General features: G+C 32.0%; 4 protein-coding genes across 4 annotated transcripts; 2 read left to right on the forward strand and 2 right to left on the reverse strand.

The window, feature by feature from the left end:
- Positions 1–296: 296 nt before the first annotated feature.
- Positions 297–11,398, forward strand: ZAP3. Its single transcript, XM_035085654.1, has 16 exons — positions 297–440; positions 1,483–1,738; positions 1,931–2,044; positions 2,236–2,673; positions 2,860–7,375; positions 7,497–7,566; positions 7,867–7,938; positions 8,596–8,785; positions 8,888–9,004; positions 9,085–9,261; positions 9,348–9,515; positions 9,587–9,685; positions 9,755–9,797; positions 9,887–9,999; positions 10,081–10,211; positions 10,538–11,398. Exons 2-16 carry the CDS (start codon positions 1,592–1,594, stop codon positions 10,554–10,556), a joined length of 6,414 nt encoding a protein of 2,137 aa, XP_034941545.1. The 5' UTR covers positions 297–440; positions 1,483–1,591; the 3' UTR covers positions 10,557–11,398.
- Positions 10,915–11,731, reverse strand: LOC118068304 (uncharacterized). The gene is made up of 3 exons (XM_035085604.1): positions 11,455–11,731; positions 11,166–11,319; positions 10,915–11,080 (listed from the first exon to the last, which is right to left on the reverse strand). The coding sequence occupies exons 1-3, from the start codon at positions 11,729–11,731 to the stop codon at positions 10,915–10,917; spliced, it is 597 nt and encodes a 198-aa protein (XP_034941495.1).
- A 574-nt stretch (positions 11,732–12,305) lies between these two features.
- On the reverse strand, positions 12,306–17,415 carry LOC118068397 (uncharacterized). The gene is made up of 4 exons (XM_035085766.1): positions 17,134–17,415; positions 15,232–16,187; positions 13,384–14,757; positions 12,306–12,736 (listed from the first exon to the last, which is right to left on the reverse strand). Exons 1-4 carry the CDS (start codon positions 17,143–17,145, stop codon positions 12,613–12,615), a joined length of 2,466 nt encoding a protein of 821 aa, XP_034941657.1. The 5' UTR covers positions 17,146–17,415; the 3' UTR covers positions 12,306–12,612.
- Positions 17,416–21,345: 3,930 nt separating this feature from the next.
- On the forward strand, positions 21,346–26,286 carry LOC118068398 (uncharacterized). Its single transcript, XM_035085767.1, has 6 exons — positions 21,346–21,728; positions 22,733–24,129; positions 24,221–24,682; positions 24,761–24,999; positions 25,072–25,687; positions 25,847–26,286. The coding sequence occupies exons 3-6, from the start codon at positions 24,221–24,223 to the stop codon at positions 26,255–26,257; spliced, it is 1,728 nt and encodes a 575-aa protein (XP_034941658.1). The 5' UTR covers positions 21,346–21,728; positions 22,733–24,129; the 3' UTR covers positions 26,258–26,286.
- Positions 26,287–26,391: the final 105 nt, after the last annotated feature.

Genomic DNA, 26,391 nt, shown 5'->3' on the forward strand with positions numbered 1-26,391 from the left:
TTACTACATGAAACACATGAATATAATATTACTATTAACACACACTCAATTTCACCCACTTGTCATGTAACATATCTCTGTAAAACACCTTGAATAATTTATTGCAACTACAATTCATACAATAGACAAACGCAATAAATTTAACTACCGCGAAAATAGCGGATCCTCTCTCGAAATTTCAACGAAACTCTTATTTATCGATGAGCGATACACTGCCGATAAATGTGGTGCTTTGTTTATCACCTGCTTATTTAGCAGAATTTTTGCTTCCACCTGAAAAATAAATATGGCTGTTCTAGTAGAAAGAAACTCTTGTACCTAAATGGATTGTTAAATTGTAATCAATTTTCGCTCGTTTACTGCGTGTTTATTGTTTGTCGTACGTATTATAACGGTTTGTTCGAGAGTCATCATTGAGGATATAACTAGTATAATTATATGTAAGTATAAATATCTTATCGTACTATTAGATTTAGTAATGAAATCTATGCTGAGCCTAAATTAATTTCATGTGATTTTTTGCTCATCATTATATATGTAATACGAACGATCGCGAAAAAGTATTGTATTCAATAGTTTTATAGTAAAGTAAGTGAATATAGCACATTACTCAATAATTATTTTATGTATATGATGTAAACATATACATCTAAATTTACGTTATAAACGTTTCAAAAATTTTTTGCCGACTATTTCTTATTGTCAGAACATCGATTACTGTATGTTCTATTTGATAGTTTTATATGAAACAAGTGAAAAATCCATAACTTGCTATTAACAGAATAATTTCATAGATAATAAGTTATGTACAACATGAAATACATAATAATTAGTATAATGATGCCAAGTAATATTTTATTTATTAATTCTTTCATGAATTGAATAATTTTTATTCATTACACAGTTATAGATTAATTTTATAACTGATCATTACTAAAAATGTTTTTGAATTTATTAATTACCATTGAATTACACATTGGTTTCCAATGCCAATTTTTTGTACCTCTTATTGTTGCTGAAATTCTTCCACAACTGTATGAAGTGCTACTTTATTAAACGATTTTATTTAAATGCTGAAAAATTCAGCCGGTTTTTGTACTTCAGATAAATGTAATATTTCAAATTGTTTAAACAATGACAGTAATACCTTTAATTTATAAAGGAATTTTGTTACAATTACTAATTGATTGAATTTTGAAAAATTTATTTAAACATCACCATAGATCATAATTTATGAACTGTGGTTTTGTGATTTTGATTTTACATAGTATAGCTTTGTTCACATTTAGCTACAAACGCTTGATCTAAATACACCGAAAGTAAAATACTATCGCTTAGTATTTATCGATTAGTTTCTACTCTCGTGTAGATTTGTATTGATAACCAATATTTATTTAATTATTCAAAAAGTAAATTTAAGACATTTACGTCCTCTATAAAATGGAGTATTTGTAATAAGAATTTTCTCCACTCATGAAATAGCGTCCTATTGGGATTACGCAACCCTAAAAAATATCCTCAACATGATCTAGCTATCAGCAATGAATAGCTAGTTTAAGAAAATTTTACAAGATTTACTACAATAAATAAGATGCAAAATTGGAACCAATGGCAACTACCAACCGGCAATACAGTTGCCGGCACAATGCCACAACCACCGGCAGCTCCAACTTATCCTACTTCAGGAGGAGATCCTATGGCAACAATGCAAGCTTATATGCAATACTATAATCAACCAGTGAGTATTATTACTATTTTTTCAAGCTACTTATCAATATATTCATATTAATTAGTCTTTTTTTTAATTTTTTAAGTTAGCAGTCGATTTTTATTACTATGTAGATTGTTATATTTAATAATAAATCTTTTATAGCAATGAGTAAGTAGTTCTTTTACATCACTGGATAAAATAATTAATAATTTCATCCAGGCACCAAGTGGATACACTGCTGAACAATGGGCTGCAGCTCAACAACAAAATTGGGCCCAATGGCAACAATGGCAACAACAATATCAGCAATGGCAAGCTCAATATGGAGCTAAGGTATTTAATCTATCAATGTATAACAAATTAAATTTGATTTAACATAAAGTATATAAGAGCTTTCATAAAAAAAATCAATTACATTCTTTTCTGGTTCAGATATGGAAAGAAAATCTATTTTTTCCAAAAAGTTTACTTGCATCAGGAAAGCTTCATATAATTGTAGATAAAAACAAATTATGTATTTACAGTATCAAGAATCAGTGAAGCAGATGTCAGCGTCAGGTATCACTGGATTTCCAGCGATGCCGACAGTACCACCCCCTCTCCCAAAAGATGATACTTCAATAAAACCACCTTTACCACCCGACAATGCAAATATGCACCCAACATCAAATCCACCACCTCATCAAAATAATCTTCCGTTATTTCCATCAAAAACGGCCGTGAATCCTCCTTTGCCCCCCGGACAACCACCTCCACCCCCTGATAACCCTTCGTCATCTAATGATGATTTAACGGGTGTAAAACGTAGTGCCAGTACTGCTCTTGATATAAATAGTGCTAAAAAATCGAAGAATGAAGATGATGAGCTTACAGACGCTGAAAAAACTTTTGATGCTCAATTTAAACAATGGGAAGAACAATTTAATAAATGGAAACAACAAAATGCTAATCATCCAGATAAGGTAGGTTTATCCGTTTTCATTTATCAAGTTTATTAAATTTCAATTATTATGATTTTGATTCATGATACTCATTCATATTAACTTTATCACATCTTTTAAATATTCGTTGTATAAGTTAATTTTATTATTTTATACCATGAATTAATTTAATTACTTTAATAATTCAATATATAATTAAATTTCTAGGCACAATATAAACAATATGAAGCTAAATGGACATCATGGAGAGAGAAATTGATAGAAAGAAGAGAACAAATGAGGAAAAAACGAGAAGCTCAGAAAGCAAAAAATGAAGCTGAAAAGAAGAAGAATTTACCAGGAGGAGATAAATTAATGAATATATTATCTAATACTGAAAATCAAGGACTAATTAATAATCTTTTGGGCATTGGAAAAACCCTTGGATTATCTGGAAAAGAAGATTCTTCTAATAAAACTACGACCTCGTCTGCCACCGCATCAGCATTAAATTCATCATCAACACAAAGTACAATAGCACCAACAATGGCTGGAATTTCTTCAACAGCTTCATCAGAAATGAATCAACAAGTTTGGGCAGCACAACAATGGGCAGCTCAATACAGCATGACTGCAATGCCAGTAACTGGTTTTCCTAATTATCCGCCGCCAACAATTCCACCAATAATGTCGTCTACACAGTCTATGAGTACTACTAATCCACCGCCATTTAATCAACCTCCAGGTGGGTTAAATGCTGTTCCTAATTTCTCTCAGCCACCTCCAGGGTTTCCACTCAATACACCGTCTATGTCTCAACCAATGACTGGATCAGGAAATAATCAAGATCAATATAGACAAGATAATTCAAATGCTCCATTTCAAAAAGACAATTATAATCAACAATCTTATGATAGATTCAATTCAGATCCGTACAACTCAAATAATCGTCGTGATCCTGACAACGATCAAGGTTCAATGAACATGAATCGAAGACCCCGCATTGATTCGTTCAACTGTGATAGACAAAACAGATTTAATGATGACAGAAATGACTTTTCTGGCAACCGATTTAGAAACGATGGTCCTTCACGAGATTTTTCATCTGGTCGTGATAATGATTTTCGATCTAGTGACTCATTTGATTCTAGAGACAGAAATTTCCATGATAATAATTTAGGAAGGAACGATGGTCGATTTCGAGATCAAGATTGCTTAGGAGGATCTGATAGACATTCATTTGGTTCAAATTTTGATCGTAATTCAAATATGAATAATCCATTCGGATCAGACAATCGTATGAACAATGATCGTATGTCTGATAATAATTCAAACATGAATCGATTTGATTCTATGGATAAGAGAGATAACTTTATGTCTAGTAATCGTAACATGGGTCGAAATAATAGATTTGAACCTGCAGAAAATATACCACCTGAATTGAAAAAATTAATGGAAAAACGTAAAGCTGCTGCTGATGTTTTTAAACCATCTGGCAGTTTTTTGAGTAATGATAAATCTAGTACAACGTTTGGATCATTGAGTGAAAGTTTCAAGAAGATTACTGGGTCTTCGCCGTTTTTGCCTAGAGATCGATTTGATTCAAATCGTGGACCCTCAGATAATTTACGAGGATCTTTTGGTCCGAATAATGAACAAAGAGAGAGATTTAATGATGATTTTAGATTACGAGGTCCAGATTTTCGATCACAAGCTGATGACTCCTTTAAACGTTCTGATACTGGAGGTCCAAGCAGAGGTCCTAATGATTTTGGCTCCAACAGAGGACCTAACAATTTTGGTCTTAATAGAGGCCCTAATGATTTTGGTCCAAACAGAGGACCTAACGATTTTGGACCAAATAGAGAACCTAACGATTTTGGACTAAATAGAGGATCTAACGATTTTGGACTAAATAGAGGATCTAACGATTTTGGACCAAATAGAGGTTCCAATGATTTCGGTCGAAATAGAGGTTCTAATGATTTCATGGCTAACAGAAATCCAAATGATTTTGGTCCAAATCGAGGTTTTAACGATTCTGGTCCTCGAGGACAAAACTTAAGAGGACCTGATATAGACATGGGCAAAAATCGTCATGATGATAATTTTATTGATCGTCCTAGAACACCGCCAAAACAAGATCTACCACCACAACATCTCCGTGAATCTCAACCATCAACTGAAGAACAAACTCAGCCGCCTAGTGAAAATAACGAAAAATCACAAGATCATTCAAAAGAATCTCAATTAAGTATTCCACCATTAGAAATGCCACCATGGATGGATCCGCAAATAATGGAAAGTCCGATAGGTCAAAATGAAAATACTCAAGATAATGAAAAATCTACAAATGAATTGCCAACTGATCCTAAAGCTGATACTGAGATTAGTACTACTAATATTGAAGAAAAGAAATCTACAGAAATATCTTCAACAAATTCAGACGTTTTACCTTTTATGGGCGAAAATGATCCAAAGCCCGAAGATCTCAATATGGAGCCACCTCCAGAATTACCTGATTTAGGACCAGTGAAGGAACCTAATATGGCTCTATTTAGTTCTAACGATTCTAGAAATGACTTGGAACGTTCTAATCTCAATAATGCACCCAATGAAATGATGGATAGATCAAAACATGATTCTTTCGGACCAAGAGGACCAACCGGATTTGATTCTAGAGAACCTGATTTGATGAGATCTCGAGACAATGATCCATTTGCACGAAAGGAGGCTGAGCCATTCGGTCCACGAGGACCTGATTCATTCAAGCAAAAAGGACCAGAAATATTTGAAGCTAGGCGACCGGAACCGTTCGGACCAAGAGGACCAGCTCCATTTGATTCTAGAGGACATGATTCATTTGATTCAAGGAGACAAGAACCATTTGGGCCAAGAGGACTAGAGCAATTTGGACCAAGACGATTAGAACCATTTGATACTGGAAGACCCGAACCGTTTGGATCAAAAGGGTCAGAACCATTTGAATCTAGACGACCTGAGCCATTTGGACCAAGACGATTAGAGCCATTTGATTCTGAAAGACCCGAACCATTCGGGCCTAGACGATTAGAACCATTTGGACCGAAAGGGCTAGAACCATTTGAATCTAGACGACCTGAGCCATTTGGACCTCGACGATTAGAACCATTTGATACTGGAAGACCTGAACCGTTTGGACCAAGAGGACCAGAACCATTTGATACTGGAAGACCTGAACCATTCGGGCCAAGAGGACCAGAACCATTTGATACTGGAAGACCTGAACCATTCGGACCAAGAGGACCGGAACCATTTGGACCAAGAGGGCCAGAACCATTTGATAGTGGAAGACCTGATCCATTTGGACCAAGAAGATTAGAGCCATTCGATTCTGGACGACCTGAGCCATTTGGACCAAGAGGACCGGAACCATTTGGACCTGGACCAATGAATAATCCACGAAATATGTCAGGCCCTGGCCCAGGACCTCTTCGTGGACCGAATGATGAGTGGGGAATGAGAAATCCGAATGATCCTTTTTTCGGACCTCGAGGACCAGATGATTTTAATCTTCGAGGACCTAATCATCCTTTGGGAAATCGAGGTCCTGATGATATGGGGCCGAGAGGTCCTAATAATCCTCTTAATCCGCGTCCGCCATTTGGTCCCCATTGTAGTGATCGTCCTTTCGCTCCTCGTGGATTTAATGAAGACAATTTAGGTCCTTCCAATCAACCTCCCGATATTGGTTCAAAAGGAATTCCTTCTTTGTTGTCTGTGAAATTTGACGCACCTATAGGTAGAATAAACGATCCAAAAAATATTCATCAACCTCATGATCGACCTTTTAGTGGAGATGTCAATCGACCTCCTTTTGGTCCTAATATCATAGATGAAAACATCCCTCCAATGCGACCAGAGCGAGATCACCCTAGATCAGGATTTCCTGGTGATCAATTTAATTTAAATGATAAAATGGGCCCCCCTCCAGGTCCAAGACCTTTTCGTAATCAAGATGATCCTTTCCTTCGCCCTCCCGATCCTTTATCAAATCGACCACCATTTGGCCCAATGAACAGGGATTCAGGTGACCGTTTTAATGTAGGTCCATCTGATTTGCGTGATGATTTTCCAAAACGTATGCATCCCGATGATATTAGAGGTGGTCCAATGCGTCCAGAATTTTGTATTGAAAAACAGTATAACTATAATCATGGTGGTAGGCTACCAAATAAAATGCCTGATGAATTTATACCATCTAAAGTAATAGATTACGGCCATCTAAAACGGCCAGTGGCCCAAGATTATGCAACTCCGGCTCAATGTTTTGAATATTCACATGGAAAAAATAAACCATGTGTCCCTGAACACGAAATATATCCAAGAATGGAATTCAAACATTGGATAGAAAGTGAATATAATCTGAAAGAGTATCATGATAGTTTCAGAGCATACAAAGATTATAAAAATTATATGAAAAAGAATGAATGGAAGCATAGAAATGAACCTATTCCTCCTTGGAGAGGATATGATGAACGAGTTCGGTATGAAGATAGAAAACCGTCTCGGGAAAGAGATGATAAGAGAAAGAAAAAGAACCAAACCAATTTGAAAGATCAAAGAGATCATAAAGATGTAAAAGAATATAAAGATGTAAAAGAATTTAAGGATAATCGAAATAAAAGAGAAAGAGAGCAATCATGGGAAAGAGAAATAGAACAACTTCATGAGAAGACTCTTAGAAGCCAAAGTAATCTAGAAGGTAATTTATATAAATTGATAGTGTATTCTAATAAATGTAATTTTCAAAATGTAATATACATGTACGGTGTTTGTCAGTTTATTGTCTTAATTATTTTCGTTTTCTGTTTTCGTGCAAACAGACAGGACACGTGAAAAATCTGACAGATCCCTAAAGGAATCAAATACAGAATATAACAAAGAAGAAGAAAGGTAAAAATGAAAGACAATATATGATATAAAATTTCTAAAAATAGTCTCAATTAGTGGAATTTATTATAAAATTATTTCTTATTCTTTTCTGAAATTTTATTATGTTACCACTTGACATATTTGATAATTTGAAGAATCTAGATTACATGTTTTTGTTACAAAAAATCACAAATTTCAAGTTGTGAAAATGAAATACTCAAAAAAAATTAGAAGTAATTAATTTTTGACACACAAAAGTTTTTTTGTGTGAAAACACTGATTGACCTATAAATAAACGAGAGTATGCGTCAATTTTGATAGATCTAAGGGAAATATAAGTCGACCGGAGAAATCAGCGAATAATTCGGCCAACTCCACAATCCAGGAACTCAGGTATGAATTTTAAAAGATCTCCAAATTTTATTCGAAATAATAATCAGGCGGTTTGTTTGAAACTAGATATTGATTATTTTAAATAACAAAATCAAACATGTTACTAAAATAATTATTTTTAAATTCACTCTAAACTGATTCTTATGAAATCTATATTTATCTTGATTCTGTCAATGAATGAGAATATAATTTAAGTGTTGCATTTACTAGCTATTGCTGCGCTATGCGCGCAAAAGCAGGATTATGTTATTGAAATTTATAACTTCCTTGAGATTCACTTTTCTAAAGTATCATTTTTGCATTATTCAAAACAATGTATGGTTGATTTCGGTTTAATAAACCACATTGTAACTCTTTTCATTGTTTGAATTTTAAATTACATCTGTACGAACACGATTCCATGAATACTCTTTTCAAAAGAGAGTTCTCGTTACTATCATCCATAATTTTGGAACTCAATAATGAAATTTATTGAAAATTCAAATGACTTTATATTTTCATAAGAAAATTATTTATAATAATTATAAATGTATTTTTAATTAATTTAAACTTATTTAAACGGTATATTTTTTCACAATCGCTATCCAATAAATATGTTCTCTTCCAAAAATTATAACTTGTATCACCGGGTAATCATTGTTTGATTTTTTGTTACAGCAATCAAGATGTTTCCATACCGGAAGCTCCATCACCCCCACGAACATTGGAATTGGCGAAACTTTCAAATATTACAATGGTTGCTGATATTTTGTATCCTCCTGGTCGTCAAAATAGACCACCTAAGATAGTTATCATTCTACGAGGACCTCCTGGAAGTGGAAAATCTTATGTTGCTAAACTCATTAAGGTTAATTTACATTAAATTACTACTAATTTATCTATTAGCTTTTTTTATCATTTAATCTGGCACCCTTTTTATTTATTTAAATATTTTTTTTTTTTTTATTAGGATAAAGAAGTTGAACAAGGTGGTTCAGCACCACGTATACTCAGTTTAGATGATTATTTCCTTATTGAAAAAGAAGTTGAAAGTATTGACGATAATGGAAAGAAAATTATTTATAAGGTACTTAAATTATTTAATTGATTTGTGTAATAACTAAAATTAAATAATCATTATTAATTATCATTATCAACTCGGCACAGGAAATGGTATATGAGTATGAAGAAGCAATGGAACCAAGTTATGTAACATCTTTAGTTAAAGCATTTAAAAAAAATATAACTGATGGTTTCTTCAATTTTATTATACTTGATTGTATAAATGAAAAAATAAGCGATTATGAAGAGATGTGGAGTTTTGCAAAATCAAAAGGATTTCGGGTAAGTCATATTATGTAGAAATAAATCATCTTCTCGAATTTTAGAAATGGGCATATTCTTTAGTAATTTTTAATTATATCTGTTAGGTATATGTTTGTGAAATGGAAATGGACGTACAAATATGTTTGAAACGTAATATTCATAAACGTACAGAAGAAGAAGTAAATAGAATCGTTGATTATTTTGAGCCAACGCCAAATTATCATCAAATTCTAGATGTTTCTACCCTATTGCAAGAACAAACTATTGAAGAGGTAATAAAATTATTTAAGTATTTCTAGGTATTTTTTTTATTTGAATGACTAAAATGGATAATTACGTTCAGGTGCAAATGGAGGAAGTTAAAACGTCTACTGATGAAGAAAAAGTTACAAGTGCAAATGATGATAGTCAAGATAGTCAAGAAGATCAGCTAAATCCAGTCGTGAGTTATATCATTTTTTAGTTTAATAATTTTCTGTGCGTTATTCATAATTAAACATTTTTTTATCAGGGTGTTAGCAAATGGGAAAAAATGGAAGCTGAAGACAAATTAGGTGTGTATCTATAATTTATTATTGAATATATATCATGTTATATAATGTTAAATCGTGTTAAAATAAGTCATTTGAATGGTTATTAACAGATCGTTTGGATGGTTTGGCAAAGAGAAAAAATGAAGGTAAACCACAGACAATGGAAGACTTTTTGCAAGTCCCAGATTATTATAATATGGAAGACACATCTGGGAAAAAAAGGGTAATTAAAAATTTTTTTAAAATATTATATTACTTCTGAAAGGAATTACTAATAAAAGTATAATTGACATTTGTGTTGCAGGTGCGATGGGCGGATCTAGAAGAAAGAAAAGAACAAGAAAAAATGCGTGCCGTTGGATTTGTTGTTGGTCAAACAAACTGGAATCGTATGATGGATCCTACAAAAGGAAGCAGTGCCCTTACCCGGACCAAGTACATATAAAAATTTAACCACTGATTAATTCATTGATGGCATTGAGTTACAAAGCTTATGTGTATATACATATTTATATACTGTGATATTGCTATATTTTATGAAGCAATAACCCCTTTATGCTTTGGTTTAATATTTAATTTTTTGCATACCTAAAATCGTGCATTGTAGGAATTGATTTATTTAAACGTGACGAAACATTTCTACTCATCGTAGCAATTAATAATAATTTTTTATTCGCATGATACTCCATCTCATTTGATTTGTTTGAAAAGTTTTAACAATTTTTAAATGGTACAGTTTTATTTAATTCTTTCTATTACAGGTATTTCAACTTGACGTAGCATCATTTATAGTTATAAAAATGGATTTATAAAGATTTTTAGATCTATTTAGAATCTATTTACAGATTATAAGAATAGATTTGCTATAAAAAATACAATATATCTGTTATGAGCCGTATTAAAAATCTGTAATGATCGTAATTAAAGAATAATTCACCAGTGAAACTATAAAAATTACTTTGATATTGTATAAAATAAATTTCATTTAATGATGATAAAATAGTAGATAAAAACAGCTCACTTTATTTCATCTACTGGACAAAAATTATTTATATACACATAAAAAATTAATTCAAAAATAAATACAAGAATTCATGTGAAACATATAATTTCAACGGAAAAATTAAAATCAAATTAATCACCATCGCTCAAAATCTCTAGTGAGTGATCCGGGTTGTAGAAAGTTTTTAATGTTTTCTTTCTTACAAGTATATTCCGGTGGACACTGCTTCATATCTCCATATTCAATTGCTTTACGTAATTCTGCAATTGTTTTATCATATTTGGCATCGAAATTGAGTGTACTGAAATGAATATGAAAATTTATAAATTACAAACATGTGTTTTAAATAGAATAACATAATAGTGAAGTGAATAAGAATACTGTACTGTGACATTAATTTCATCGTTTGAACAATCATATCAAGAGCACCCAAATAATTTTTTGCTGTTTCTGGTGCTTCACAGGCTACTCGTTGAAGACAAGTATCACCAATGAGATAACCCAATGCTAGAGCTATTTCTTCGTCTGATAGAATATTTTCTAATAGAATAGAATACTCATTATTGTAAGAATTTTGTAAAAATTTCAGTCATTAATAAACTATGTTGATAAGAATAAACATTTGGCTTTACTTCTCCGAATAAATATTTACGAAAGAATTTGACTTTAAAATACCTTCAAGCTCGCGAGGATTTTTGTTGTTATTTCCAATATAATTTGCTCCAAATACTACAGATTTCAAAAACAGAAGTAAAAATAAATTGGAGAGATTTATGTTTAAAACATGATCTGTATTTTTTGATCTTTCAATCAATTCTTTCACCATATCACCAATAACTGAATCAGAAGATTTGATTGGATTCTTTTTTTTTATCACATTTGCTTTACACTGAATTGTTACTGCACTAAACAAAAGTGCAATAAAAATGAATAGTAAACTATTATAGTTCATTTTTGTCTATGATGCTATAACCGTGAATGTCGTTTTTTATGGTATTCAACTGGTTTATAAAGTCGGTGCATTTTCAAAAAATTACTGAGTTCTCCATCATGTGAATCGAAGCAGAAAAAATACATGGCTTTTCATTTTTCTTCATAATAACTACGATAACAGAATGACAATAATTCATCAGTGTTTTGAATGCATTCACTTTCTTCTAGAATTTGCCGGGAATAAATAGTGAAAACTTTTGTATATACTAAATTATAATAATAAAGATTAAAATCAAAAACATTATATGTCATTGTCACTAAAATGATATATAATTTGAAGCGATAATTATAAATAATTTAAAAATAACAAATAGCTACATAAAGAAATCACCAATCGATTTACTTAAAAATAGCTTTTTCCTTTATGAATATAAAAATTACGTTTAGGAAAAAATAATAATAAAATATATTACAAAAGAACATGTTTATTGAATTTTATATTTATTATATTAAATATAATAAGTTAATGCATGAAAATAGTATCTTTTCACTATTTTCAAATGAATGAATTAATACAATTTATTGTTGCATGATGTAGAAAATGTAATAAATAGCGTTACTTTATTTAAGAGTATTATAAATAATATAATTACTAGGCTTCATTTTTACAGTCTTAATGAACGTTTATATATAATTATATAAATTAAAAAATACCAACGAATTTTCATCAGGCTTTCCCCGTGTTCCCCTTTTTTCTAGAATCTATTTTTTAAAGTCTTCCATAATTTGTTCGAAATGCTTTCTTTCTGAAGCAGTTAATTTATATATTATTATAAAAAACATTCTAAATTTGTTTATAAATAAATTTTTAATAATTATTGTTAATTTTTTTCAAAGATACTAAAAATAATTTCCGGGTTTTGCCGTTGGGCATGAGAATCTCGAACAGTCGTGCCTCCTCACGGCCTCCATGACCTCCTGGAAGTGATTGAACACCTGCTGCGCTGCCCCAGGCTGTGTTATCCTGCAAAATAACAGAGTGAATCGAATGATTACAAAGAGTTTAGAACAGTTTAGAAAGCGTTGAAAGAGTGTCGGCAAGTATAGTTATTTACAGCAATTGTGCGTACAAATTATAATCAAAATATGTCGACCATAACTATTAATTGATGTCACCAATAAAATGATTTTATTACATGTTGATGATGTTACTCATAAATCTTATAATTTTTTTAAAAAAAAAAACAAAAACATTCATTAGCATGTCATAAAATGAGTTTGTCAACTCTACGAATCAATTGACAAATATGACGGCTGTGAAACTATGTTAAGAGGTAAAAGTTGAATAAAGTTGTGGGCCGTTGATACGTATGAGCGAAAGCCAGAGAAGAAAGTTATACTCTATGCACAGACAACGCACATGTTCAAATTAGATCATGATATGTTTTATGGCATAAGTTATTAAGAATTAATTATTTATTCAACATAAGTATGATATTATTACTAAACATTGATATAACTCTATAATCGACTATATCATGATATGAAAATTTCTTCAATGATTCTCAAATAAGTTTTATCATCAATCATGTTAATAGAGATAAACGTAAATTAAGTTTTTCTATCTGTCAAGCAAAATTAACACATTCAATGTATCAAGAAGTTACTTACTTTTTTGAATATAAGTTCATTTTCTTCTCCATGACCGAGTAAGAATCTAAACCACGTTCCAGCATTGCATTACAAAACATTTTTTTAGCACATGAAGTATGTGTCCAATCGCCATTCACATTTTTAAATTCTGGAAGTTTCATATATTCTAAATCCTGAAACGTATCTTCACTCAAATCACTGTGGTCTAAACTCCTTCGATGCCTTTGAGTTTTTTTATTTGGTTCTATTTTATTATTTTCTTCATCTATTACCAAAAATCCATTCCTCATATTTTCATCAATTGGTCCATCGATTTCAATTATATCCATAATAGAATCTGGTCCAGTTCTTCGAAGTCTTTGATTCATGAGTTGTTCATTGTTTTGATTTTCTTGAAGGACACTATCTAAATTTCTTCTACTTCTTGACATCGATTTCTGTTCCTTTTCTTGATGGTAGGGATTTTCATTTACATTAACAAAATACCCTCCGTCATTTTCTCGTGTATTTAATTGATCACTTTTTGAACTATCAATCTCTGGATAGTAAATATTTTCTATTTTATCTGACCCTATTCCTTCAGATGGAAGTAAAAGACTTCTTTGATTCTCAGGTTCTTCATCATTTTCATTAGATCTTTTCAACACGTCAACGTCTAGATACCTTCCAACTGCAACAGCACCAATTCCAAGAGCAGCGCCAGAAGCAACAAGTCCTAAAGCAGGAATGAGAATTGAAGATCCTGAAGCCACAGTACCTATTTTGTTTTGAGCTTCTTGATTTCTTGAAAGACCTAAATTTTGAGAAATTTTTTGAGTTGCTTCAACTAATGGATCAATCACTGGCTTTGTTAATTGAGATACTTTTTCTACACCTGTAGAAAATTGATTTTTTAATTTTTCTGATATTTTTATCCAAAATGGAGGTTCTGCCGAATGCAATTTCAAACCATAGAACTGATGATTTGGATAATAATTTTTTGTATTGTAAGTATCAACAATAGTTTTATCATTCAGAACATATTTTTTCTTATGTCTCTGTTCAGTAAAAGAATTTTGATTCTCTGGAAAATTGTCTGGACGTCTTTTTTCATTTTTCACAATTTTAGCCGGTTGAACACCAAGCTCTGGATGAGCGTATTGTAAAACTGGAGCTCGTGCTCCTGGTTTCAAAGCTAATGGAGCAATTTTTTGACTTTCTGGAGTATACATCTGAGATATTGGATACGTTTGTGTTCCCTCTGGATGAAGCATACGTTTCTGAATATTAGAACGATAGTTTTCATTCCTTGTTTCGTAGACGTCAGCTTTCAATGCTGAATTTCGATAACTCTTTGGATCCCATTCGAAGTAGACATTGCGTTGTTGATCTTCATCAAAATTGCGGCCGTACCTGCGAAGCCAGAGTTCCGGAGTTAACGCCTGGTAGCTCGTGCTGTTCGGAAGAACGTTTCACGTCTGTCTGTCTGTCCTTGTACACATAGCATTCATTCATTCAACGCAATGATCGTCACTTCATTGTTATCCAAATTATTATAAAACATAAAATTATCAGAATTACAAATCAGCTTATTGATTTATTTGCATTTCAGTTTAAAGGAAAATAATTAAAATTATTTTTATTAACAGCATCACAGTAATTATATCAAAATTTTTTTTATCTTTATTTTTAATAATAATATTTGTAAAATGCATACATTAACAGGATTTTTGGGAAAGTGATTTTTATATTTACAGTCTTAATATTTATTTAACATTGAGCATACATGTTTTAAAAATAAATAAAATAATTTTTATTTACTTAACAATGAAATGACGTTCATATTGTTGACAGTTATTTATTTATTTATTTATATTATTATCCTACCTGCGATTGACATCATGGAAAAACCTTTCAAACTTATGACTCTCAGCTTTACTATTTGCGGAAGAGGAAGTTAATGTTGGTACATTGTCGTTTGTATTATCAACTACAAGCTTATTATTTATAACTCTAGCATTTCTCCATGTCTGAATCTTGTCAATAGGTTCATCAGGAACTCTTTGACCGTGAATGACTGGAATACCATCAGAATCAATTGCCATAGGCATTCTCTTATCTATATGTTTTACATTGATTTCTGATCTAACAGTGACTTCTGATGGCACATTTTTTCCTCCACGATTTTTCGATAGATTTGCCCCAATATTAGTTCTTGTTCTAGGTTTTGCTTGATGAGCAATTGGAGCTAATCTATCTTCTGATTCATCTGGATTTATATCCAAACCTTTCTTCCTTCTATTTTGAAAGTTTGAGATTAAAACCAAATTGTGCCTCGATTGATGCTCTTCAGAGTGTCCGATTTGTCTATCAGCTGGTAGAGGTTTCCAGTTCAGATAGTGCTCAGTTGTAGATTCTGCGACATTTAATGTTCTGCCGAGAACATCTAAGGGGGTCCAGCTTCCGTAATCCATCTTCCTGTCACTATTCTGGGAGGTCTGAGTCTCAAGTTTGAAGAATGTTGGCTGGTTCTCGCTAACTTTCTCTGTATTCTTCGTCTCATTTACATTAGTAACATTTTCAGAGTTAGAAGAGACATATGAGGCACGTGGCAATAATGCAAGATCGTCTTTACTCGTAGGATTGGTCCGGTCTAACGTCCCAGATTTTTCTCGACGTTTTACGATTAATGTAGTGACATTACCAGTTGACGTACGGACTTCGAGCTCTTCCGTTTCTCCTGGTAAACTTCTAGATACTTTTAGCATTGTCCTGGCATAGCTTGGCTTTGGCAGTTGTGATGTGATGACTTCAATCATCCCCACTATAGCAAGGAAAAAGATCTGAAAAATACAATAGTTATTATGATAAATATTATCATTATGCCATTTAAGGAAGTGTGAATAGCATTAGTGATAAAACAGCTTTCAAAGAATATAATTATTAGTAATGCATATACATGCGGTTGTGATATCTTTCTCTGACATTCTCAAACCATGTCGGTAAACATATAAACCAATCATGTCAATCAGTTATTTAGCATTTAAAATCGGTTCTTATGGGAAAGTTCACCTAATGATTTTCTACGAACACGTACTCTAGACAAATTAAAATAAGGTAAGAGAAATGGTATTACTATTAAGATATAATAATAAATGTCTATTAAAAAAGATGTGAAAATTGCTAATATATTCAAAGCTAAATGATAATTATTACTATTAAACTCAAATATGCTGCAATAAGTTCAAAGGAAAAATAACCAACTCATCCGACAGCCCAGATTAAGAGAAATTTAATAGCTTATTTAAAATGGTAATCTAATTTCTGGACTTTTTTTTTATCTATTATCAATTTATTTACATTTATCACGATTATATTGAGAAAATTACATCAGATTATTCATTAACTGTCTACTTTCTATTGTTGTCATTGTATTTTTAGTTCTGAATGTAAAACTTTTATGGGCATTATTCTATTATTTTTTATCAACATTTAAAAAATCATAAAGTTGATACTGAATGGTATAAATGACAAACAGCAAATTGAAAAACACAGGAAACTGACAGTAAAATGTTATTATATATCCTGGAACCGTAACGTTTCCACCCACAAGCATACATGTTCATTGGATTTCCGCTCTACATAAAATGCAAAATGAACATTGATTATACTTCTTAATTAAGACACTCCTAATTTTTTGCATAGTGTCATTAAGTATAATTGTCATTGATCTATATTAATATAAATTAATTGAATATTTTGAAAAAATGTGAATGTAAAAATAATTACCTGAAATTTCATTTTGATGAATTATAAGATGATAATAAAAAAATTAATCTTGCAAATTTTTTTCGTTAAATTAAAAATGATAAATCATGGCACGATTCGTCCAAAATGATAATGTAAGCACTTTAACTCGACAATCAGTTGTATTGATGGTACGTATCCTACGTACACAATCTTCGAATTGTCTGGCACCTGTTGACTCCCGGACAATCCTCACGAGACTGACGGCAACCGGGTCTGTTAACTCCTCTATCGCACTGTGAAGGTTCTCACTGACCCACTTACTCTTGCCTCTTTGCGTGTTGTCTGAAGTCAAGCAACTGATACCTTCCGTTGTTGACTCTCTTCTTTGATGTGTCGCCGGATTAACAGCATATATATATCCGACAATTTATCCATTCCACTTGAATGGGAAAAATTTTCATTGGATTAAAATTCTTACAAAATGAAAATACGGTTATATAAATCAAACAATTATGTTCTACTTATTTAAGCTGCTATACCGGTAGAATTTGTTCAAGACATGTTCATTGGGATGACGTCAGATTCCTACCATTAGTTTGTCATAGGTTATTGTCGTTATGTTTATTTTTCATTCATTTTAACTTGAATCATAAAGTTTATCTCATTATTTGAACAGCAATTGATTTCTCAATTTTTTATATTTCTTGTGATGAATACAAAAACAAGGATAAATAGATTTTTGAGAGTATAATAAATGAATATGCAAGAAGAAATAAGTGCCAAATGAAACGTGCGATTTCACTGATCTGATTTATGGGAAAGTTCAAGACTAATTCGTCTACTAATTAACCTCTCAACAAGATAAGTTCATCTTTGCTTTATAATCTATCTTACTTTATTTATCTCATGAGTGATTACTATTTGGGCGGTTGTTTCCATCAGATTTGAAGTTTACAAACGCGTGCGAACACACACCTGTCGACAAGCTCGAGATTCTCACGCAACCAACATATTCGTACTCTCAGATGAAGAGTTCAGAGACCTCCAGTGAAAGTTCATATGATGAGATGGACATAGTCTTCATAAAGACCTCTGAGTACTCTTAAAATGAATCGATTAGTCACGTATAGACTTTAATTTGATGAGTAACACATAAAATTCAATTATGCAAAATATTTATTGATACATTAGAAACGAAAACTCGTACACAGTTTCTTTTAATTTTTTTTTTTGATTATTATAGTATGACGACATACAGAGTTTTTTTCTACATAATTAATGAACACTTGAAAAGATTAAAGAGAAATAAAAAAAATGATGGAGCGATTTTTTTTAATGAAAGAAAACTGAATTCTTATGAATGAATCAAGTCAGTGGGTGAATGTTAACAACCTGAAAGAATGAAATCAAGAGATACATTTCATTCTTATTTTATTCATTTCTACAATAATTCAATTATTTATTTGAACATTTGAAAAAATGATTTATTATTAATAGTAAGTTTTTCTACAGAACAATTGAGTTTGAAGAATAGATCGTTTAATGGCATTTATTCAAATATCAAAAAAGCATCATATATTAAATAAAAGGAATGTGAAGATGTCCTTTAAAGTTTAAATGTAATCGATACATGGAATGTATCCAACAAATGTACATATTTATATTACAACATTAACCACATGTACTCTATTGTCTCCATTGGATCGTCAAGGACTAGTTGGTTTTCTATCTTCATTGTTTAATTCTCAAGAAGTCTAATGTTTTCCTTGACATATTAAACAATTATCAGTTGTTTTGGCCAGTATATTTACAATATTGCTTCAATTGATTTCTAAACTCATGAAATTCTATTTTCAACCTTATTCGTAAAAAAACAGAAGTCTGCCAAGATTCTAAAATTGGCGGCAATTAGCACAAAAATGCAAAGTTAAAAGAAAGCTTAATAAATTATGAAATAGGCGTCACTACTTCTAAACGTACAGGTAAAAAAATGTAATTCTTTTTTTCAATTGATACAAATAAATGTCTAAATAAATATAAAACTAATATTTATATAATAAGATACTGTGAATTAATAGAAAAAGAATTTAATGATAGCTTATGGTATTAAAAATAATTTAAATAAAAATTCTTTTCCTTAAATGGAATAGTGCAAAATGTTGATGAAATGTTGGTGAAAATAAGTGGGATGAAAACTCGTCAAGAATTTTCTACTGTCGACTAATCGCATGGACCGGTTTCGTGGTCAGATAACATGAAATTTTTCACTAAAGTGGGACTTATATTGCTCGGATTTCCAATCTTCTACAAGACTTTCTATACCGTGTGACTAATCATGTTTAAGTGTTTGTATAAACAATACAGTCTACAAAATAATTTAAAAGATTATCTCTTGGAAGGAAAGAAAACAGCTTAATATTTTAATACAAAAGTGAAAATATCATCTTGTGTGTCTTTAATGAGATATTAATGTGTGGGCATTATTTAATGATGGTATATTGAAGTGCATTAGTAGATAATTATAAATTAATCGAGTCATGCAAATGATTAAAAATATTAAGTGTGAAATTTCTAGTATGTATGACCTGGCTTCCGGTCCCTTATTCTTCGTGAGGTCACATGCGAGATTATCGAGTTCGTCGTCTGGATAGTGAGAACGAATTCTCAGGCCACACTGGCACACAAGTTTGACCCACTTCGACTACTTTCACTGGCGCATAAGCCAAGACCCCACGGATGGAAAAACAGACAGAGAAAAAGGCAAAAGTAATGAAAAAAGAGATATAAAAAGGGTTTATCTCATTTGTCTCACACTTTTGGTGAATGTAATATGTTATCGCTTTTTACTACATTACTTTCACATAGTGCCTATCTAATCCCCATATGCAGTTAGAAAATTTCATTTACAAAATCCACATTCGGAGACTCTTTAAAGTGAAATTCACTGTCAATAATAATATATATCCAAGTATTCTACGATTTTTTCTTAATTAACATGTTATAGCGCTACAGTTTTTCTTTTTTACAGCTTTAAAAAGATCTTCTAAACCATTTCGTCTTGCTTCTTCTTCAGTCCATCTGCATAAATTGAAAAAAAAACATGATTAATTAATTAAATAATTAAAAGTAAAGTATTTAAAAATTTAAATAAAGCATATTATATACCGGATGGAGAAATTCCAAAGAAGTTTGTGAGCAAAATCCGCATTCTCATCTGCTCCCTGAAGAATTAATTCACAAATCGACTTGTTTTCACAAGTCTTTTCTTCACTTTCTTCAAGAGATCTGTGCTCAAGTGGAAGATTAATGGGCCTAAATTTCGATAATACGATATCTGGTTTTCTGATAATAAGAAACAGTCAAAAAAAATGATGACAGTGATTTAAACTTGTCTTTAAAGGAAACAAGAAATAACATAAAAGTATTATAATTGTGAATTTGCCTTACGTATTATTGCCATCAATTTTGATGATGGGTGGCTTGAGTGCAGCTATAAGAAGTCCAAGTGGTAGAAATGCCCCAATAAGATGGAGTATTTTATGCCATGGTGAAACCCTACAATATATGATATTAAAAAGACATTATTAATCGTCATAAATTCATATATAATCCTCAGGCGGAATACTGACTGTCATAAAAAAGTTATTGGTATCACTTACGGTTTGGGTTGCAGTGGGAAAGCGTGTTCTTGTTCCACCGTATGGAATCCAGTGTCACCTAAGGGTTGATAAAATTTGTGAGGAAATTTTCGAGTTTTTGTTATTGATGTTTGACGATGAGAAGTTACATAAACTACAGTTCCTGGCTTATGATTAAATAATTCACCATTGTAAAACTGAGGAGTTTCGTGATGACTTGGATGAAGATAGTAAGATTGAAAAGAAGACGTAGGAGATTCATGATAATTTCCAACATCTTCATGTGCTGCAGGTGAAGCGTAACCGTAGTGATAATGAACTGGTTCAGCAGGTTCATATTTTACGGGTTTTGTATACACATTTTGTAAAACAGGAGATTCAGCATAATGATGTTGGTGCTGATGTTGATGCGGATGTGATTGTTCAACTTCATAATGAATTGAAGCAGGCTGTGGAGCCTGATAAGAAGAAGTGTGAGTAACCTGAGGAGCAGTGTCGATAGATATGTAACCTTCTTGGTAACCATGATGGTAAGGATTGTGTGAATCTTGATGCTCAACTGCTGTTGAAGCTACATATCGACTGTCAGTATCTGAATAGAATTTTACTGGATTTGATGTTGATGGCTGAGGATGAAGCACTACTGTTCCTTTATCAGGCTCAACGTTGACTGAATTATCAAACTGAACATGTGACACATGATTAAATGGAGTGGGCTGAGCTTTTCTTACTTGATGATCACATGGATTTTTTATTTCACCTAAATGAATACTTGGTTTAAAATTAGTCTCATGAACTTGCGGAGAACTTTTAAATTTATTCCTTGGAGTATTATTCAAGGCAGTCGATTGAGTATCATTGTTACTAGGAAATGAAATACTTTGAACATTCGACATTTCGTTGTCTGGCACTTCTCTCAAATTCAAAAATTCTGAAGTTGAAACTGAGGCATTTTCATTACACACAACACTACGAATAAGTATAAATAAAATTATGGTAAATATATTCAATAATAGAATATGCTGCATCTTGATATATTAATTTTTTACAGTTTTATCCAGATATAATGTTTTTTCACTCAGTGAACAATGTAATAAATAATATAGAGATGAGTAAAAAGTACAACTGAGCCATTAACAATAATTTATAAGACTAACGAGAGACAAAAAAAGCATGTTTCTATTGTTAAGTAAACTCAAGAACTAAACCGGGTCTTGTACCTTCTCTCCACTTTATTCCTCATGAAGTACAAGTTTCTAAAAAGCGTGAAGCACATCAAATATCATAATGCATCTTAATCGTTGTCCACTCTAGTTGTTTAACATGAAAAACGTTCGTCTGAGCGTAAATGTGTCTTCTTTTAACATTTAGTTCGAGTAGTTCAAAATTTGTTGCTGCATCATGCTAACATAACTTAACACCAAAAAAAGGTCTCACATTGTTTCTTTGTTTGTTAATCATGATGTTTAAGAAATAATTTTCTGTAAAATAATTTAAAAATAATGAAAAACAGAATAACTGGTCATGAAACACCTAAAACCAGGTCAAGTCAGCAAAATTTCGCTAGAAAGTTTTTCCTTATTGTTATATCTTTTACTTTGTTAACTTTTATTTGTTTTACTTATTTTTTTTCCTTCACTCATCATCGACTGGTCAAGCAAGAGATTTGTATTTCTCTTACGTGAATAAAGAAGAATCGTTTTCCTCTAGCATTCGCATTAATAAAGTAAGTAGACTAGCCGACAATGAAAGTAGCATTGGCACCGCAAACGCGCTTTTTGTAGTAATCACGGTGGTGTGACCTAATTCCTAGGGTTGAGTAGGCCAGATCGTGCACTCAAGAATTGCTTCAATGATGCACTTAGCACGGAAACAAACTATTGAAAAAGTATCGAAAATTGTTACTCATAAAATACCTTTTTTTAAATGCATTTTTTAACCTTCAATTTTATTAGTATCCAAGTTTCTCTAACAATAAAAACTCTATATTTTTATTGCAGAAAACAAAGGAATCAAGGATCATCATGATTAATCCAGTTTCTCGACCAGTTGTAAGAAGAAGATAAAAATGATTTATATGGCAAAGAAAAAGTCACGACTCATAGAGAACTTACACTTATTGTTAAATGATCAACTTTGTGATTGCAATTCTTATCTTTGGCAATGGCTTAGATGAATATAATTGATTAATATCAAGATCTGCCCTACTAATGAGCATTCACAACTTTCCCGGATGTAACAAAGGTGTAAATTGGATACGCACGTTTAGTACAGAAAGCGAGTTCAAAGTGCGTACTTAAAGTGTTTCTTTGGATCTTCTTGGATTTCACTTTTTCTTCTTTCTCTTCTATAAATATGTCCTACTTGCTTAAGCACATAGAAAAAGAAAAACAAGTAATTGAAAATGTCACATAGTGAAAAGTAATATTTAAACTTTATATGTTGCAAGGGAAATTGGTCTGCTTCATAGATACATCTAAGAGAGAAAATAAATAAACGTGATAGGATGTTTTTCTAAATTACAAATCACTCTTCTGGTTTATAGTAATGTCATCATTATCCGGTTTAAAGGTTCAAATTATTTCTTAACCATGACAAAGTGGTTTCGGCCACATAATATAATAGAAGAGTCTATTGGGAGTATTTGTGATGGGCATTGCTTAAAATATGAAACATTTATTTTTAATGAAGACTCCATGTCAGAGAGTAATATGATAAAGCAAAAAATTTTTAAGAGAGTTGTCTCATAAATGACTCTCGTAAATATCTCTGACAGCAGATTCTATACGATATCCAGCTGCCATTACAATAATTAGACCATGACGATGACGATTCAACATTATTGTATGTCAAATAAAATTGAACAAAAATATTCTTAAAACTAATAAAATTTTAACTATTATTATTTTTCTTTATACTGAAAATTATACTGGCGATAAAAAAATGAAAAAAATCAGTATGATTTTTATAGTTTCTCATCACGTGTTTCGTCCATTCTCTTGAGCCAAAAGGTCAGCTATTGAGGCGTAAAGATGAATAATCGCAAGATAAAACAATAGCACAATATTAGAAGGAGAGAATGCAGAAATAAATGAAAGAGTGAGTGTGCGCTCTCTTGATTATTAGATTTAACGGAGACACAATCACTAGGTATGAGAAAGCAAGATAGAAAATGGACCACTTGTGCAACGAAGTGGGGATTTGGATTAAAAGCAAACGAGGACATAGACCCAGACCCAGAGTAATCTCAAACCTTGAACAGTTAAGGTCACTGCTGCAGTAATAAGACAAGATCAAGAACAAGTGTATGCGCTAAGGAAGTTTATTGTTTATGTAATCTTCGCGTACTTGAGTTGAACAACGTACGCGAAAGTTGGAGCTTCAATATTCATTAACGGTCAGTGCTTTGTGATTTGCATAGAGATCTAAGTTAACAGTTTTATACCAAAAGTTTTGAAAAAATTGAATTTGTATTTTTTTTTACTTAGATGGCGTGGAAAAGTCCAATAATGATTATTTTATTTATGATAATCTTGGTCTTAAAAGAATCTAACGCCGATACAAAATACTTTGTCAAGTTAAACACCAAAGAAACACAAATTCCATCATCAGAAATAATAAATAAAACCAGGAATATTCAGGATGATAAAGTTCGAGCCTTTCATAATGTTGATGATGCATCTGTGATTCGAGAAATACTGAAAGCGAATCAACAGCGGCGAAACTCGTTTATTGAAGCTTCTACGTTCGATCCAAACGTGTTGAACAAGTTTCTTGGAGAATATGCTAATAAAATAAGAAGTACGACCGATCCAAATGAATTTCCTTATTCCTATGAAACAACCAAAGAATCATCTATAACTGCTTCTGATGTTGATGCTAGTAGCTCTGAAATTTCGACTTCTACTGAAGATTTCATAACAATTAATGGATCTACAATATCACTTGAGGTATTTCAATACGATTCAATTTTATAGGATGATGATATTCAAATCTTGTAAATAATTGTTATTTTACACTTTTAATAGCAATTAAATGATACAATAAAAAGAAATAAATTTCACAATCAAAATCATAATGATAATCGAAATGGATGGGTTACACTGGAAGCTATTCCATGGTCCAAAAGTAAAATATCTAAATGGCAAGCAAATCCCAATTCACAACGACCATGGAGTGATAATAAATGGGATAATAAATTGAGTAATTCTAAACCTTGGACATCAGATTATTCTTCTAGACCACCTTTTGATAATAATAAATCATGGTAATAATCGTTCTTTCACTCATATTTTTTAATCTATTTGGGAAAATAATTTATTTAAATTTATTCTTTTAGGTACGACAAACAAAAACCACATTTGTCAGATTTTCAATCTGAGAAACTAAGACCATCAACGCGACCGTCTTACCCAAACAATTATTACGACTCAAATCCAGGCCAGGCACAGAAATGGCCCCCAGAAAAACCAAGTTCACCATGGGACGATTTTGCAAATGCTCATCGACCTCATAGTGATATCATTATAACCGATGACAGACCATCTAACTTTCCAGTAAGCGACTGGGACAAGTACGATCAAGTAACAAGACCAACTTACTCGTCTTTCAACGACAGATACGATACAGAATCGTACGAAGAAGCTAATAATAACTGGCCAGGATCAAACTATCCACACAAATATGATAGCTACGAAAAGCCAACTTTCTCACGACCCAACCGACCACATTTTTCAGGACAATACGAATATGAAAATCGGTATCCACCATCTCACCCATCTAGTGGTGATGGTCAATGGGTACTTTTATCAACCAATCGTGGCTACTCACGCCAAAGATCTCTGAAATATAATTCGAATGGAGATACGACGTATCATGGGAACGGGACCGTGAGTAAATTGCCCAGGGGTGAAAGACCTGATCCTGCTGTCGAAGTGGTATCATCTAAACGACAGGTTGGTCGGATTTAAATAACAGCAGAATTTAACTTCTTCTTTTCTTTACTCCTTTCTCGCTTATTTTGTATGAATGATTGCCATCACGAGGTCCAAGTAAAAAAACCTGGTCTTCAGCCCATCTTATCCCAATTCAACGTGAAATTTAATAAAACTTAGGTAAGATTGACTGTCCTGCCTTCCATAAATGGTACAAACACTACGACATCCCATGGAGGACTACTTGAGGTCGAGAAAACGTTCAAGACTGTCGAAGAAAGCCGAAGGGAATATGAAGCTGCAAAATTATTAGCTGAAGCTACAAGTACTAGTAGTAGTACATTACTAGGGAGTAATGCATTACTAGGAAGTAATTCATTGATTGGTAGTAATTTTGCTTCAGTAATTAAGAAAAGACCTGTGACACGTGGTGTCGGTGCTAGACCATCGAATTCAGCGGTTTTGGCTGCTGTTAGTGCTGGAATGTTACCTGCTACCATGGCCATGATGATTCCTATTATGTTAGGTCGAAAGAAACGTTCTCTAGACCAAATGAAATTCACAGAGTTTTTTTATAAACGTCGAGAATAAATTTTATCATTTTTGGAAGAATTTTTCGGGTTCAGTCGATTATATAATAATTTTTTATTATTTATATAATTATATTAGTTATATTAAAGACTCGATTGTAGCTTTTTAAATTTTTATACGAGTCACAGTTATTT

This window comes from Chelonus insularis, unplaced genomic scaffold, assembly GCF_013357705.1.
Source record: "Chelonus insularis isolate UGA/USDA-ARS -01 unplaced genomic scaffold, ASM1335770v1 contig_3_pilon, whole genome shotgun sequence".
Taxonomy (NCBI): Eukaryota; Metazoa; Arthropoda; class Insecta; order Hymenoptera; family Braconidae; genus Chelonus; species Chelonus insularis.